The sequence below is a fragment of the Mesoplodon mirus genome (assembly GCF_964341445.2).
Source record: "Mesoplodon mirus genome assembly, chromosome: 3".
Taxonomy (NCBI): domain Eukaryota; kingdom Metazoa; phylum Chordata; class Mammalia; order Artiodactyla; family Ziphiidae; genus Mesoplodon; species Mesoplodon mirus.
The window spans coordinates 56,753,569-56,770,682 of NC_138978.1; the positions used below are offsets into that span (position 1 = coordinate 56,753,569).

Here is a 17,114-nt window from a genome sequence, read left to right on the forward strand (position 1 = left end):
GGAAGGGGAAGGGGTAAACGCGAGAAAATGAGGCGTGGAGGGGCTGAGGAGGGAGCCTCAGCTCCGCAGCATTCGGTTGAGACCTGACTGTTATCTATGGCGGTGCTTCCTTTTACTGGATGGCCTGGGGGCTGAGGCTGCGATTCGGTACAGAAAGCTCAAGCGCAGAGAAGCAGGCAGGGCGGTCAGCCATTTTCCGAAACTAACTCCCGGGTAACCCCGCCTAGTGTGTACTCATGGAACGGGGGCGGGACTTATTGTGACGGCCTCGCTCCGGAAACCCCACCCTCGCTGACGTCCCACCTTCGAGGATTCACAAAACGCAGAGCAAGACTTAACAGTCGGCAGCGAAAGCGCGCACTCGAGCGCCAATGAGAGCGGAAGGAGGGGAAACGCGCCTGAGGAACACTCTGTATGCCCAACAATGATTGGCTGGAGCCTTCCTCTCTTCTTTTTGGTAGTGGCTGGACTGCCTTTCCCCCCCACCAGGTGGGTTTTTTTTGTCTAGGTACTTCTGACTGGCTCCTCCTGGGCTGCGGGGGGCAGGGTTGGGGATTGTTCATCACGGATTGGTGGATTTGAGCACCTGGCGGTAACTTCCCGAGCAAGAAGCCCGTCCCATCGCTCTGTCCCGTCTCCCGACCCGTACGCTCCCCTCAACTGTCGCGCACGAGTGGTTAAAAAAAAAAAAAAAAAAAAAAAAAAAAAGGATGTGAGGCTCGAGCCCGCCAGCCAGGCCTCTAGCTTCTAGCGCGCGCCCTCCGCGAGGACCCGCGCGAGCTGCCCGTGACGTTGCCTGCGCTGTTTGAAACTGCAGAACCCGTTACCAGCTTGGGGCAACTACCGTTCCGGCTGGTTCCGGAGCTCGTGCGTGCCAGGAGGGCTAGTGGCGGTCGCGGGGTGGCTCTAGCCTTTCGCGTCTCTGCAGCCTGGAGACTAGAACCGGCACTTTCGTAGGACTCCACCTCCAATCGCAGCGCTGGCGCGGGCGGAGGCTAAAACACAAGGGTCCTGAGACTGAGGAAAACGCGCCAAGTTCCCGTCGGCGGTGTAGTGGGGAAGACCCCAGCGGTTCGGGCGCCGGGCGAGCGGAGCCGCTTCTGGCGCTCCTTGCCGTCCCGGGGCGGGGACGGGGGCGGGCGTGGTCGGGCGCCGCTTCGGGGATGTAGTCGGTGCCGGCGCCAGGCAGGACTGAGCCGCAGCCCGGGTTCCCGCTCTTGAGAGCGAATGGTCACTCCCCTGCGGGGAGGGCGATCCGGCCAGCTTTTCCGTGGGTCGCGGGCCCCCGCAGGCTCGGGGCAGGGGCTCACCTGTCGCACCCGCCCTCAGCCCGGTTAGACTCGTCGGCGTCACCGCCGCGGACCTCGCTCTGGGCCATGACCAGGTAAGGAGGGCCCGTGGAGGAGGGGCCGGTGCCTGGACGCCGCGGCAAGTTCGGCAGGAGTCCGAGGGGGCCGCGGGGAGGACCCCGGCTCCCTCGGTGCTGCGCCCCCGCCCAGCTGCCAGCCAAGCCGTCCGCGCAGCGGGCGGCGCCCCCTCCCGCCGCCGCTGGGGACTCAAGGCAGGTGCGGGCTGGGAGTAAATAGGCCAACTCCGCGACCTGTGGTTCTGCTTAAAGACGCCGCCCGCCGGGCCGGTGCCGCGTTTGACGGGCACGGACATCATCACCGTCCCGTCATCTTCTCACTTTCTTTTCCGTTCCTAGAGTTTGCGGGATAGGGAGAAGAAATGTTTGCCCTCACGTTGTTCTGTGTCGGTGATTGCTAAATTTTACCGAGCAGTTTAACTTACTTTTTCTACAAATATTTAGAACGGAACGTGTCTTAAACCTTTGTCGAGGATGTTATTCTTGTTTTACATTTTTCGTGAAAAGTTGGGATTGAGTCGTCCCATCTTACAGAGGAAAAAACTTGAAACTAATGAGACTTAGTGTTCACACTGTCATTTGTCAAGAACATTTAATGTTCTGTTGTTTTTTCTGCGAAACTTGATTTAGAGTTAGGGGAGAAACATTTTTGATGTAACAACCCCCAGTGATACGGACAGCCAGGAGCAAGAAATGGTATAGCAGAAGATACGGCACCTGGTAAAATGTTATATTCTAGGTAATGTTAATGTTTAATCATTGCTTTGAGGAGCCTGGAGGGGTGGTTTATTGATTAGGATTGATAATGTTATTTCAGGTGCTTGGTCATTGTTTTTTTTTTATATTTATTTAAGTCCGGTTACTCTGTCTGTTAGAGAATCCAGTTTCCATCATTTATTAGAATTGGCTCCCAAGAAAAAACGGTTTACAAAAATCGCTAGTGCTTAGAGATCGCTGACACTTCAGTGCAGGCTGGTTTATCATTCGTGATAGCATTTCATCAGTAGCATTAGTGGCCAGGAGAGTAAATTGAGTTGGAGGGGGGATGGGGAAATTGGTCGGCTTTCCAGTTATTCCTGAGTTGTCTCAAAAAGGTGGTTTCACTGCCGAGTTCAGTGTTGTGAATTCCCAGTTCAGAGGCAGCCGAGTTTTCGCTTATGCTTAAGGATGAAATTTAGTTCGTCCTGTTAGTCTCTACCTATATTATATTTTAAAGTCATTGCTGAGTTTTTGGACTCTTAGGTGATTTTCTGGTAATACTCGGGTCAGATAGTAGTATCTTCCTAATGAAAAATAGGACTAAAATGTAAAATAACTACCACAAATAGAGCCATTTTTTTTTTAGTCCAAAAGTTTTATTTTAAAACAGGGAAGAAAGTTTGCACAAGGCAAACTTCTTTCCTACTTAAAGCAGTATCTTAAAAAATTCTATAGTTAAAAGAAGTTTGGAAAGTCAGTATATTTTGGTTTCTAGTGCATACGAATTTGATATACACAAAGTGCAGCAATTTTTTACACCATTATCCCAACTTTGCATATGGTTTATTACTTTTCACACAAGTTTTTAGGTGTAAACTTAACACTAGATCTAGGCCTTTCCTTGTATGCAGATTATACTTTAAATAGACTTTATTTTGTATAACTAGAAAAGACCTTGGAAGGAGAACTCGGTCACTTCTAGCACTCCTTTGATTTCCCATTCATCCCTCTGTTTCCCACCTTGTACTTCAGAATTAGAGATGATAGTTGCTCAGTGTTTCCTGAATGAACTAATAGATAATAAAGTTTTTACCCCTTGATGATACTACTTTACCATTACTACTACTACTACCAGTCCAATGGGGTCTACTACTAAAGTGGGGTATTTTGTGATGTGACCCTTAATCTAATAGCAAGCTAGTAAAAGTTCAGTATCTTTTTTTTGTTGTTTGAGCAAGTTAAGGACAAATGGCAGCTCCTTCATATAAGCAATAAAACACTGACTGCCTGTTATTGGCAGGCATTAGATTTTCAAATACAAAGTTCTAATTAATACCATTCCTTGGTAAATTTGTTTTCAGAAATGATGATTCTGTTGCCTACAGCCAGTAACTGAAAACTAATAACCTTTTCTCTGATTAACAGATATGATTGGTGATTACAGGGTCCCTGTATAAATTAATTCTCGTCAACTCCTTGGGATTTGAAGAGAAAATGCCCAGTGACATACCTAGTGAAAGTAATGGGCTTTCAAGAGGTAGTCCATCAAAAAAACCCAGACTTTCCTTGAAGTTTTTTCAGAAAAAGGAAACCAAGAGAGCCTTGGATTTCACAGATTCTCAAGAAAATGAAGAAAAAACTTCTGAATATAGAGGATCTGAAATGTATGTTATTTTCAGTATATTTCTGTACTTTTTAAAATTCCGCATCAGTGAAAAAGCAGTGAACTTAGATTGATATCTGCAGTCATTCTGACCTGATAGTCCATAGAGGGAGATAAAAAAGCACACATTAGTGAGACAAGTCTAGCAGTGTGTAATAGTAGAAACAGGATAAAACTGGTGGTTCCCCACAGGGATCACATCACAGTTCACATTATAACTCTTTTAAATTGTGCTCAGCCGATTAGGCTAACTTCGAGAAATACTAATTGACTAAAATTATTTTTCAATTTAAATTTGATTTTAGTGCAACACACTTTATGTAAGGGTAAAGAAATTCATGGGGGACAGTAACCTGGCATAAACTTTGTCTTTGTAGTCATACCTAGTATATGAATTCTCAAACCTGTTGGTGTACAATTGCAAATTATATTTAAAATAAACTTAAAAATAAGAAATGCTTTTGATACAAATAAATCCTTCAGTGACTGAAAAGAAATCAGAACAAAATGGAATGCTTTACTCCACCAATAGTTGCTCTAGTTGGAGTCTACACTTGCTCCGTATTCAGCACATAGGCACTCTGCTATATGACTAATGTAGATTTGCTCCCCTGTATAATTTCCTAATATTTACCAATAATCAGTTTAGGAGATTGTGTGTGAACCTTTTGCTTACCATCATTCGTGCCTATAAATACTTTGAGGTATTAGAGTTATAGCTAGCAGCTGTAAAATAAATAAAAATGCTGTGAGGACTGTTTGTTAAACTGAGGTAAAAGAGTTATAAACTTGAACAATTCATTTTTAAGTGAGGAACAGCTGTGTAAGTATCTTCATAATCTTCTGTAAACAGAATCTGACTTAGATAGTGCAGCCTCTCCCAAATATTGTCATATTCAGGTTATTTCCAGGTTTCTATTCAGAGTTAAACTACTTGATTAAAATGTCCTGTTGGCTTAACAAATCATAGTACCAATTCTGCAATTTTCTGCTCTGTAGAATGGGATTAACAGTCGTTTAATGGAATTGTTTTGAAGCTTGTTGAGTGTAATATTTTTAAAGTGCTTGTAAAACTTTTATTCTGGGTGTGTAGCAATTTTTGCACCTGTACAGATTAATTGTCTTGAAATGCCATCTGAATAAAATCCATATACTTTTCGGGTCATACAACTTTTGGGAAAAGACTAAATCTAGGGAAGTAATATTTCCACTTTAATTCTACTTGCTTATCCCTTTCTCTTCTTTGTACTTAATAGTGATCAAGTTGTTCCTGCAGCACAGTCCTCACCTGTCAACTGTGAGAAGAGAGAAAACTTGTTACCGTTTGTGGGACTGAATAATCTCGGCAATACTTGTTATCTTAATAGTATACTTCAGGTAAGTTGAGAATTTTGCTATATAATAAAACTTTAGTAGGCAAAGAATGATGTTAACACTTAATATTTTCTGAGGATTCAGGTTATTGGAGGATTTCAGTTGTCCATAATACTGTCTTTGTAAGTAAACCAGAATGGGGTAAAATAATCATGATTCTAAATTGCACGTTACAAATTTCCGTTGAGGTAAGAGAAAATGATATATTAAATAAAATTGGGATAGCAAAATTGAGTAGATGTTGATTAAATTGAAGATACCAAACTTTTAGTTTTTCTGTCCGATTCCTGATTCTATGGTGATATGTGTTGTAACCCTTGTAACTATATCTGTTTCGTGTTGTACTCTTGTATCTGGTCAGGCTCAGTGCTTTGTTGCACTGAGGGAAGATAGCAGGCTATGATGAAATAGAGAACAATTTTTGACACACATCTTAATCTCAGAATTTTAAGTAATGCACATATGAACATACTCTACAAAAAGCATGATAGTGTTTTAATGATTTTAAGTATATTGTTTGTTCAGTAAATACTCAAGACAATCTCACTTTATAGGTATTATATTTTTGTCCTGGTTTTAAATCTGGAGTGAAGCACTTATTTAATATTATTTCAAGGAAGAAAGAAGCCCTAAAAGATGAAGCCAGTCAAAAAGATAAGGTAAAAAATAAAATTAATGGGAATTCACTTGCTTAGAAATGAAAAAGTAATAAATACAGAGAGGATTTGGGAGGAGAAATGACAAAGATTATTTTTAACAAATTACATCTGAGAATTAAATTTCTCATTGGCAATTATTTTTCATTCTTGTGGGGTAAGGTGCTAACTTGATTATTTCATTCTTGTGGGGTAAGTAGCTAACTTGATTACCCCCTTTTATAGTGTTTTCTCCAGTCCTCTAATTTACTGTTTACCAGTAAACATTGTCACACACACCACTGTCACAACATATCTTTTTTTTTTTTTGCGGTATGTGGGCCTCTCACTGTTGTGGCCTTTCCTGTTGTGGAGCACAGGCTCCGGACGCGCAGGCTCAATGGCCATGGCTCACAGGCCCAGCCGCTCTGCGGCATGTGGGATCTTCCCAGCAGGGCACGAACCCATGTCCCCTGCATTGGCAGGCGGATTCTCAACCCATATCGTACCCTTTTACCCTGTTATTTATCTGCTGTTTTTAAGTTGACTCACTTTTACTACTTAAATAAATTTAAAGAAACCTTTGACTTACATAATTAGAAAACCATTATAACCCACATAATAGAAAGTAACCAAAAATATGCTTAAAATTTTTTTAACTTTATTTTGTATACCTCCAGAAAATTAGTGTTACGAAATTAGATTTAGAAAAGCTAGTGTTGTCTAGTGAGAAAAAGAAGGGGGAAGGTACTTAATTTGTTCAAAAATTAAAATGTTTGTGTGTTTCTTGACAGGGAAATTGCAAAGAAGATTCTTCAGTAAGTTATGAACTAATATGCAGCTTACATTCCTTGATCATTTCAGTCGAACAGCTTCAGGCTAGTTTTCTCTTACATCCAGAGAAATATACTGATGAACTTGCTACTCAGCCAAGGCGACTACTTAACACACTCAGGTATAGTCTATTATATAATTTTAGGATTCCAGTTTAGCTCATTCTCTCTTTGGAGGAGAGTGACATGTGAACAAATGGGGGGAATAAAGGGCAAGGAAAACAGACACTACAGATCTACAGTCCTTAATATCCCAGAGGCTCCAAAGACTGGAAATTTTTTCTTACAATTAGTACTAAATTCATTAAATCTGAATTTGTGTGAGGCTGTTTATAGTCTTTATTCATATTTTATAGTCTTTATTCATATTTATCTGTAATGTGAATATTCATATTCTTTTCTGTAGAAGTAGCAATGTGTGTAATTATGGGATACTGCCCCTATTATGTTGGTGATACATATTTTAACTATGTGCCAGATTCTTTTTTAATCTGAAAATTTCTGTATTACCAAACACATTTGGTCTAAGGATTTCAGATAGGAATTATAGGTCTATATTCAAAATACGTTATATAAAAGAACTGTAAATTCCAAGTTTTCTATTTTTGTTGTATGTACTTAGAAGAGAAATATTAGTTAACTGGATTAGATTTCTTTGTAGTATTATCTTTAAAAATGAAACTTTATCCTATATACAGAATAGCCGTATCCAAAACACTACAGGGTTTAAGTCTTTAAAAAATTATTTAATAGTTTAGGTTAGGAATAGACCTAGATGTAATACATTGCCATACATTTGTTAAGAGGCAGTGTAGCGTGGTGTCCAGGAGCAGGTTTGAATCCTGACTTTTGCATCTCTGTGACCTTGAGCAAGTTATCTGTAAATAGTGGTGATATGGTACTTACCTCACAGGGTTATTGTGAAAATTATACAGATAATATAAAAAGCATTTTAAGGGAATTCCCTGGTAGTCCAGTGGTTAAGACTGTGCTTTCACTGCTGAGGGCTGGGCTTCAACCCCTGGTCCGAGAAGTAAGATCCCACATGCCATGTGGCAAGGCCAAAAAAAAAAATTATATATATATGGCATTTTGAATAAAGTATGGTACACAGTAAATACTGTATACACATTAGCTATTAACAATATTTATAAGATCAAAGTATTTGTGATAATAAAAATCAGGTTAAGTTTGTTTTTAGTTACACATTTAGGAGTTTCAAATTAGTAGCTGAATTAAATGTTTTTGGATTTTTAAATAATTTATGATATCCCCATAAATGAATTCATTTCTATATGGAAAGGTGGTTTTTGGTATTATATCTTCAAAAGCTGGAATAGATGAAATGGAAATTTTTATTTATAGGGAACTCAACCCTATGTATGAAGGATATCTACAGCATGATGCACAGGAAGTATTACAGTGTATTTTGGGACACATTCAAGAAACATGCCAACTCCTAAAAAAAGAAGTAAAAAATGTGGCAGAGTTATCTACTAAGGTAGAAGAAAAACATCAGAAAGAGGAAATGAGTGGCAATAACAGCATGGAGATGGACAGTATGAGGCATTCTGAAGACTATAAAGAAAAACTGCCAAAAGTACATGGGAAAAGAAAAAGTGACACTGAATTTGGTAACATGAAGAAAAAAGTTAAAGTCTCTAAGGAACACCAGTCTTTGAAAGAAAACCAGAGACAAACCAGATCAAAAAGAAAAGCTACAGTTGATTCATCAGATATTCTTGCTAAAATAATCCCCAAGTACATTTCTGAAAATGAGAGTGCAAGACCCTCACAAAAGAAATCAAGAGTTAAAATAAACTGGTTAAAGTCTCCAGCTAAGCAACCCAGCATTATTTCTAAATTCTGTAGTCTGGGTAAAATAACAACAAACCAAGAATCCAAAGGACAGTCTAAAGAAAATGAATATGGTCTTGAAGAGGACATGGGGAAGTATGAGAATGATAATACAGCTAATCGTTGTGGACTTGAATCTCCAGGGAATAATGTTATGCCTGTTAATGAAGTTAAGCCCATAAACAAAGGTCAGTGTAATTTATTCTTGGACATTGATAGGTAGGATTAACAGCTGCCGGAATTTTCTCTTCTTAGATCCATATACAGTATGATATCTGGCTAAAGTTTTAAGAGAAATTTAACACAATGTGAACTGGCGTTTCAAGCACTACACTTAACATGTATTTTGTGTGTGTGTATAAATCTCACTAATTTTAAGGTAATAGTAATTTATGTTTATAAACTAGGAGAGTTCATCTTAATGGCAAGAGAATATTTTACCCCTTTATATATGCAGTATTTGACATAAACTCATGAAAGAAATTGCATTTGCTAAGTAGTTATACCATACTGGATTTCTGCTTAGGTTCACACAGATCTCAGAGAAAATTTGTAGAACTTACATGACTAAATTTCATCCTTTGGGGTATCTTTAGGAAGGGAGTTAAGAAGACACACATGTGTTGAAACTGTCTTTTTTTAGAGATAACAGTAATTAATTTCAAAATTATCTTTACAGGGAGTTTATATTTCATGAATAAGTCACCTCTTAATGCTAATAAGCAAGTTTGAGATATGAAAATCAGCCTTTTAGCCATGATATACTTTAAATGGAATAATGGTTATTTGGGCTGTACTGAAGAATTCATCTGTATAGATTTGTGTTTTCCTTTTTTTGTTTTAGGTGCAGAGCAAATTGGTTTTGAGCTAGTGGAGAAATTATTTCAAGGTCAGCTGGTATTAAGGACTCGTTGCTTAGAATGTGAAAGTTTAACAGAAAGAAGAGAAGATTTTCAAGACATCAGTGTACCAGTGCAAGAAGATGAGCTTTCCAAAGTAGAGGAGAGTTCTGAAAGTAAGCAAAATTGGAGGCTTGCATGGACTATGGAATAATTAGAGTTTTCCTCAACAAAACACTGTCTAATAAGTGGCTTATATAATTATTGAGAAAAAACTCTTTTAGTGTCTTCGGTATAATAAAATCTTTCTGCCTATATAGCTACACTTGTCAATAGTTATTAGCATTTGGAAAATTCTGGCATCTTTTTTTTTTTTTTTTTTTTTTTTTTTTTTTTTTTGCGGTATGCGGGCCTCTCACTGTTGTGGCCTCTCCCTTTGTGGAGCACAGGCTCCGGACACGCAGGCTCAGCGGCCGTGGCTCATGGGCCCAGCCGCTCCACAGCATGTGGGATCCTCCCGGACCGGGGCACGAACCCTTGTCCCCTGCATTGGCAGGCGGACTCTCAACCACTGTGCCACTAGGGAAGCCCTGGCATCTTTATTTTGATGTGTAGAGTATGTTATAATGGGAAAATGAAATGCTTTACTAAGTTAATTTTTGGGTACCTGAATCTCAGAGCTACTGAGGATATTTTTGTTAACACCATATTTGAGCCAGTGTTTTTTTTTGTATAAACCACAAAAAGTAGTAATGCCATGGGAAGTGATCATGAGACTGGTTTACTTGTTCAGATAATGTAAATTGACTATTAAATATAAAGTCTTTCTCCCATGGAGTCAGAGGGTAGGGCTTACATTGATTTTGCTGTCCCTGACCTCAATATTTTTTGGCTGACCAGATACAAATATTTAGAGGTATGTGCACTGTCGAAGATGAACTTACAAGTTTGTGAAACTAAAAAAAGAAATCTCTTTAGTTATTATTTGGGGAGGATTAGTCAATTAAAATTGTATGCTAATTCTGAACATAAAAATTAGTGGCTTAAGTTTTTAATTTCTGAGAGATTTTTCATTTGTGAGTGACAGGATTCTCTTGCGTAGTTTCTCCAGAGCCAAAAACAGAAATGAAGACCCTGAGATGGGCAATTTCACAGTTTGCTTCAGTGGAGAGGATTGTAGGAGAAGATAAATATTTCTGTGAAAATTGCCATCATTATACTGAAGCTGAACGAAGTCTTTTGTTTGACAAAATGCCTGAAGTTATAACTATTCATTTGAAGTGCTTTGCTGCTAGTGGCTTGGAGTGAGTATTCTAAAATTTTGTTCAAAATGCTATGATAGTAAGGAAACAGTACAATAGTGTAACAGAAACTACTGAAATGAAGTAATTTACAAATATTGCCTTAGAAAAGTTTATTGTTTTATTACGTTTCCCTGTAAAAACGCATCAGTTTAAATCCTTCTGTATGAATGCGTATGATTTGTTCACACATTTTTCATTTTCATTCTTTATTTGATTATTTTAATTAATTGATTAAAGCAGGGAACAAATTTCGTACATACATCAACATTTTTTTGAGGGGAGCAAAAAAGCAAAATTATTTTAGTTTTAAGTAAGCCAGGAAATAAAACTAGCCTGAACAATTTGAGAGATTCTTCTTTAGTTGAAAATTTAAATAACTGAAAGCAATAATAAATATAAAAATGCCAGTTACATTTTAGATAGTCTTTTTCTGACATGTGTACATGTCATTGTAGATTTTATTCCTTTCTATATTAATGAATTGTTTGAAATTACCATGAGAGCTTACCAGTAGCTCTCCACACATTTTCTCATGCCAGAAGATGACATGGTCCTTTCTTTCGGTGGCTTTTTCCTTTACTACAGTACATTTTATTTTTTGTCCCCAAATCTTGGTTGTAGAGACAGACTTCACATTAAAATGACTTACTAAGTATAAAGGAGAAGGATTTTGAAGATCAGTGTTTTCTTTTAGTGCCATTTATTTTCTTATGGCACAAAATTAGGAAAATAAAGAAAATTAAGGGGGGAAGTGCCATATATCCTTCACAGAAGCACCTGAATATTAGTACTTATTTCAGTATTCTTTGTGTAAGTATTATACAAAACTGGGGTCTTGTTTTTTACTTTGTGTTTTATTCATATGAGCAGTAAATATTAAGGGTTCATTCAGACTTACTTGGTTTCACACTGGGTGTAAAACTGAATATATATGAAGTGGAATCCCAGAAAACCTTTTTTTTCCCCCCTTCCAAAGGTTTGATGGTTATGGTGGTGGACTTTCCAAGATCAACACTCCTTTACTGACACCTCTTAAACTGTCACTAGAAGAATGGAGTACAAAGCCAACCAACGACAGCTATGGATTATTTGCAGTTGTGATGCATAGTGGCATTACAATTAGTAGCGGGCATTATACTGCTTCTGTTAAAGTCACTGACCTTAACAGTTTAGAACTAGATAAGGAAAATTTTGTGATCGACCAAATGTGTGAAATAGGTAAGCCAGAACCATTGAATGAGGAGGAAGCAAGGGGTGTGGTCGAAAACTGTGACGATGAAGAAGTGTCGATTGGAGTCAGTGGAAATACCCAGCCAAGTAAAGTTTTGAACAAAAAAAAAGTAGAAGCTATTGGACTTCTCGGAGGACAAAAGACTAAAGCAGATTATGAGTTATACAACAAAGCATCTAATCCTGATAAAGTTGCCAGTACAGCATTTGCTGAAAATAGAAATTCTGAGACTAACAATACTAATGGGACCCATGAATCTGATAGAAACAAGGAATCCAATGACCAAACAGGCATTAACATGAGTGATTTTGAAAACAAAATTTCATATGTAGTGCAAAGCTTAAAGGAGTATGAGGGGAAGTGGTTGCTTTTTGATGATTCTGAAGTGAAAGTTACTGAAGAGAAGGACTTTTTGAATTCTCTTTCCCCTTCTACATCTCCTACATCTACTCCTTACTTGCTATTTTATAAGAAATTATAGAGTGAGTGTATTTTCCTTGTGTGTATATTAAACAGACCTGGACAAACATTGGTAAATTGATTACATCAAAAAGTCTTTAGCTTATCTAGCTTATCTTTTGAAGCTATTGGATATTATTGGTCTCTCTAGGTTTTTATATAAATAGTGAAATCTGAGTTATTGAAAACCATGTTAATTTTTAGAATTCATTTTCCTTAGTGGAGACTAGTGATTGATGCATTAGCTTCTGGGAACAAACTTGTATAGGTTCTTAACTGAATTATTCAAAATGGAAGCATTTAAACACTTTGAATTTACACCTATCTTTTGTGTTTGCTTTTTCAAATAAAGTGCTTGTATTTTTATCTCCATATTTTGGAGTAATTATCTACATGATGTTTATAGGTTCTGTGGTTTTTCAGCCGAGAAGCAGAATCTCATTTCAGTACATTTAGTTTTGTAAGTCATGAAGCCAGACCTTTGGTGGGCTGTATTAGAGGCACGTGTATGTATTCACAATAGTGCACATTTTGTGCCTTCAGTCACTTTGAAAAGTGTCTCAGAAAACCTGAAGAGTCAGTCCTCTTCTATCTTCAAAAGAATTTTATATGTATTTATGAAAATGATCCTGTACCCTAGTAAATCTTTTTCAGTGTGGACTAATTTGTATCTCTTCATAGTCATACTCTGCACGATCTGTATATAATGCATCGAACTTAGAGGTGTGACCTTAAATTTAACTTTTTTAAAAAAACCAGGAGGTCAATAAAATTTTAACTGCTTAACAACTATGTATACAAATGCTTGAGGATTTTTTTACTTGCATATTTTTTACCATAAATATAGCTGGATTCTCTTAAAAAAACTTGTGTGTATATACACATACTATACACACATATATACATAGAAGAGAATAAACATGCATAATTACCTTTAATAGTACTTTCTGACATTTGGAGGCAAAGAAATTGAATTTCAAATAGGAGAAATTGTGCTTAGTCCATCTTAATTGTCATACCTAGTCATACCTTTAGACATATAACTATGGAATCCAAAACTGGAGAACTTAAGGTGAGGCTTTGGGCACACAAAACACTTGGTCATATTTTCACTTTAAATATATTAAATTGGTAAATGGTTGATTATGACTTATTAAAGGGACATTCTTGGTATTAAGAATATGAAATATAATTCCAAAGAATACATAACTCTTGGAATAACGCTGTTATACACCATTTCAACAAATAAAGAGTACCTGTCAGCTAATAAACTACACAGTTAATGTCTTACACATTCTTTCACAAGATGGTGTGACATAAAAAGTTACAGTTCTTGCCACTTTCTATGTTCAGGATCACTAATGGAACTTTTAAAAAGGAACAGCCCTGAACACTACCCATAAGCAGCTGAGGGAGTAGGAGTCACTAACAGAACTTTTAAAATGAGCGGCCTTGAACACTACTCATAAGCTTCTGATGGAGGAGTTCTAGGATAGAACTTGGGCTTCTGTAACACTCAAGAGACAGCCTAGAACTATACTAGTTAACTAGTGTAGATTCCTGATATGAGAAAGTTTGTTTTGAGAAAATTGAACACGGTAAGTTAGGAAGGAAGTGTTCAGTTACACCAGTGTCTTAAGAGAGGAATCCTCTTCTGATTTCACATCAGACAATTATTGTAATATTCTTCCCCCTACTCCCACCCTAAAGAGGGAGAGAGTATGTAAATAAGTTACCTTTTCTGTTTGCTTTAAAGAGTTTCCGTTCTTGACTGCCTTTCCTTATTGACCATCTGGATCCTCTGTTCCCAAATATATATTTTTGAGGTTATGCTTTTCTGACTCCTAGTTCACCTGTTTTGGTCCACCTGTAGACTCACCCGAAAAACCTTTCTGTGATTCAGTCTTTGAATTGATGTAGATAAGAGGAATCTGAGATGATACTGCCTGTTGTAAAGGTAGGCTGGAGCGGGGAATATCAGCCATCACATCTACGCTCTCAGGAGAATGAACGTGCCATATTATATTTGATCAGTTCGTAAGTGATTCATGTAAGTGATCAGTAGATCAAAGGGATGGAACAAGTGATACCTTTCTATAAGTTACAATACTGCACAAAGAAAAAATGTTCAAACACTTGCAGAAATGATTATTATGCACTTCCTTGGAAAAACTTGCCAAATAATTGAAATATATGTTGGAAAAAAACCTGCATTAGTCTTTCATATCATAAAGTTACAATTTTAAATTAACTAGCTCTTAATTAACAGCTAATTTTACCTTTTATACATACACTGTAAAATCTATACAAGTATCAAAAAATAACTATACCTTATTCAGCTGGTAGATTAAAATCAAACACCAGCTCTCTGTTATTTTTATGGTGATGCAAGATAAGTTTAAAGCAGATTTCTAATTTACCAGTTTAGAACACTAAAAACTGATGAAGTGACTGTCTTGTTTAACTTAAAACAGAGGAATCATTCATTTTAGTTGCTACGGGTCAGCTTATACTACTATCATTACTCTAATAAGGTTGAGAGTCAAACTACTGTCACTGGTATTAGCTATCCCAGTATGTAATCGTTATTTATAGACAGAAGTTATCAGGTAAAGTTTCTTCTGCAATTCTAAATCCCTTTTTTGTGTGCCTAAATGGAAAATACCTTAGAAACCAGTTTTAAGGCTTTACAAACCAGTTATCAATAATTTATTTCCACCCATTAATTTATTCATTTATTTAATTTGGGGGCTATTATCTGGGCCCATAAAGTGACTGTCAATTATGACTTTCATTTTGCTATTTTTGGAACTTTCTTGAATCAACTAACTTATTCTCTGCTTTTGTCAGTAAAAAAAATTTTTTAAGTCTCAGTAAAATTAGTGTAAACATTCACATATTTAATAGTACCTTTAAAATAAGCATTACTACATTTAAAATGGTTCCAAAACGAATCTATAAATGGTAATATAAATTAAAAAATACAAACTTAAAGTAAATAAATTTAACATTAGCTATGGTATAAATAATGGTAAATGTAAGTGTACCTTTGAGTCATTAAAATGTCTTAAAAAAGATAACAGCATATTACCAGAACATTAGAAACCACAGCCATGATTCTGAAACTTCAGCGATCGCCATTTGATATTGTTTGGCCACTGCATTCTTCCATGAGTAAATTAATGCTATAATTTCCAGAATTAAGTCCCAAGTCTTTTTCAAAAGTTCTTAAATTCTTTTCACACTCAATGTTGAATACATGGCTTTTTTCAAATGAATAAAAACAAGTGCAATTTATATTAGAGATCCATTTTGCGCAGGCTCATTCGACTGAAGGAATCCCTGGAGAGAAAATGAAAGGATATAGTTATAAGTAAACAATTTTTATATAATCCTGTAAAATATGTCTACATGCTTTCTGCCAATTACCTCAAAGTTTTGCCACCAAAAGCTTACTGACTTTAAAACTTTTTTGCCACCAAAGCTCTTTTAACACTTCAAGTTACATGCTCATCCTACACACTCTGCCTTATATATTCTAACTTGTAGAGTTCTCTATAGATTAGAAGTATATTATAGTATAGTAACCACTCTATCCAAGTCCATTGATCATTTATTCATTTGTCCAATAAATATATTAGATATTGTGATTAAACAAGAACTAAGGGATAATGGGAGAGATTTCAGGAAAAGATTTACTTGGGGTTATTAAAAGGCAAAATGCAAGTGTTTTACTTAAAATATTAAATTCTAAGCCTTAAATCAGTGGTTCTCAAATTTTGGGGATTTAGGTCCTTTATACACTCTTAAAAATTGAGGACCCCCAAGGAAGCTTTTGTTTATGGATTATATATTGATATTTACCATATTAGAAATTAAAACTAAGAACATTTTAAATTATTTTATAAAATAACCCATTACATGTTACTGTAAACAGCACTGTTTATTAAAAGTAATTTGCAACAGTTTTAGAAGAGTGGCATTCTTACATATTTAACATCTGGCTTAATAGAAAGCCTAGATTCTTAATATCTGCTTCTGCATTCAGTCTTCTACATGGCACATAGTCTCTGGGAAACTCCACTGTACTCTCATGAGAGAATGAGCGTGAAAAAAATAATATTTGGCATTAATACGAAAATTTGTTTTGACTCAGGAACCTCCTGAAAAGGTCTGAGGGACCCCTCGCATGGGTCCCAGATTATACCGTGAGAACCACCATCTTAAAACCTCCTAAGCTTTCTGCAAAATAATATCCCAGATTTTGTAAATCAGCAAAATAAAAAGTTCAAGTTCTATGGGAATTTTATTTTCTAAGTGCTGAGAAATTAAGAGTGAAGAGGATAATTCTTCAATACTTCTTAATGTATTTTCCTTTTTCCTTAAGCTGGTTTGTTTTGCTTATCTTTCCTGCCGTTAACGTTAACAGTCTCTTAAGGTTTCCAATCTCCAGGAAAGGAGAGGACAGGTACAAAGAGATCATGTTCAGCTTTGAATCTTGAAGCTTGGTTTTTTCTTGGAAAATAGCAGTCTTAAAAGAGTGTTCATCAAGAAAAAGGATTTTCTAAATTCCAAAAAACTGCCTGCAAATATTAAGAACTAAAGCTTGGAGGAATAACCATCAGAGAGGAAGGCAAAACTCAGGGTAATGGTGTAATGGAAAGCTTCCTTCAGATAGGAACAATATTGTCCGTTGAAAGGAGTTGGAGAGATTTGATGGAAGTGAGACTACCATTAGGAGACTTCCTGACTACTTCAGGGACCCAGCACCCCATCCCAGGACCTCTGACCAATGACTGTAAGACTGGTGGAGGTGGGTAGAGCAGCAAGAAGTAAGAAATTCCAAAAAGATTG

General features: G+C 37.0%; 2 protein-coding genes across 9 annotated transcripts in view; one reads left to right on the top strand and one right to left on the bottom strand.

Annotated features, from left to right (window-relative positions):
- Positions 1-325: 325 nt before the first annotated feature.
- On the top strand, positions 326-13,049 carry USP1 (ubiquitin specific peptidase 1). 4 transcript variants are annotated; one of them, XM_082616177.1, is made up of 10 exons: positions 700-1,384; positions 1,997-2,105; positions 3,491-3,729; positions 4,985-5,105; positions 5,657-5,761; positions 6,532-6,692; positions 7,936-8,615; positions 9,272-9,442; positions 10,369-10,570; positions 11,547-13,049. In XM_082616177.1, the coding sequence occupies exons 3-10, from the start codon at positions 3,560-3,562 to the stop codon at positions 12,280-12,282; spliced, it is 2,346 nt and encodes a 781-aa protein (XP_082472303.1). In that variant the 5' UTR covers positions 700-1,384; positions 1,997-2,105; positions 3,491-3,559; the 3' UTR covers positions 12,283-13,049. The 4 variants fall into 4 exon arrangements, with proteins under 4 accessions (XP_082472305.1, XP_082472304.1, XP_082472303.1 ...); XM_082616179.1 differs by lacking the exons at positions 700-1,384; positions 1,997-2,105 and adding an exon at positions 326-489 and having other exon boundaries at positions 3,638-3,729; XM_082616178.1 differs by lacking the exons at positions 700-1,384; positions 1,997-2,105 and adding an exon at positions 396-489.
- Positions 13,050-15,139: 2,090 nt separating this feature from the next.
- The window catches only part of DOCK7 (dedicator of cytokinesis 7), a 200,107-nt gene continuing 198,132 nt past the window's right edge, over positions 15,140-17,114 (bottom strand). For all 5 annotated transcript variants that reach the window (XM_082616171.1, XM_082616170.1, XM_082616172.1 and 2 more), the window contains one exon: positions 15,140-15,602. In XM_082616171.1, coding sequence (XP_082472297.1) covers positions 15,560-15,602 — 43 coding nt within the window. In that variant the 3' untranslated portion in view covers positions 15,140-15,559. The remainder of the gene's footprint in view (positions 15,603-17,114) is intronic.

What these genes read in the sequence shown, in the direction of transcription:
- USP1 (XM_082616178.1), top strand. Translation starts at nt 3,560, where the DNA reads ATGCCCAGTGACATACCTAGTGAAAGTAATGGGCTTTCAAGAGGTAGT. An exon ending in AGTTAAGCCCATAAACAAAG is followed by an intron (nt 8,616 to 9,271) that starts GTCAGTGTAATT and finishes TTTTTGTTTTAG; the next exon opens with GTGCAGAGCAAATTGGTTTT. An exon ending in AGTAGAGGAGAGTTCTGAAA is followed by an intron (nt 9,443 to 10,368) that starts GTAAGCAAAATT and finishes TCTCTTGCGTAG; the next exon opens with TTTCTCCAGAGCCAAAAACA.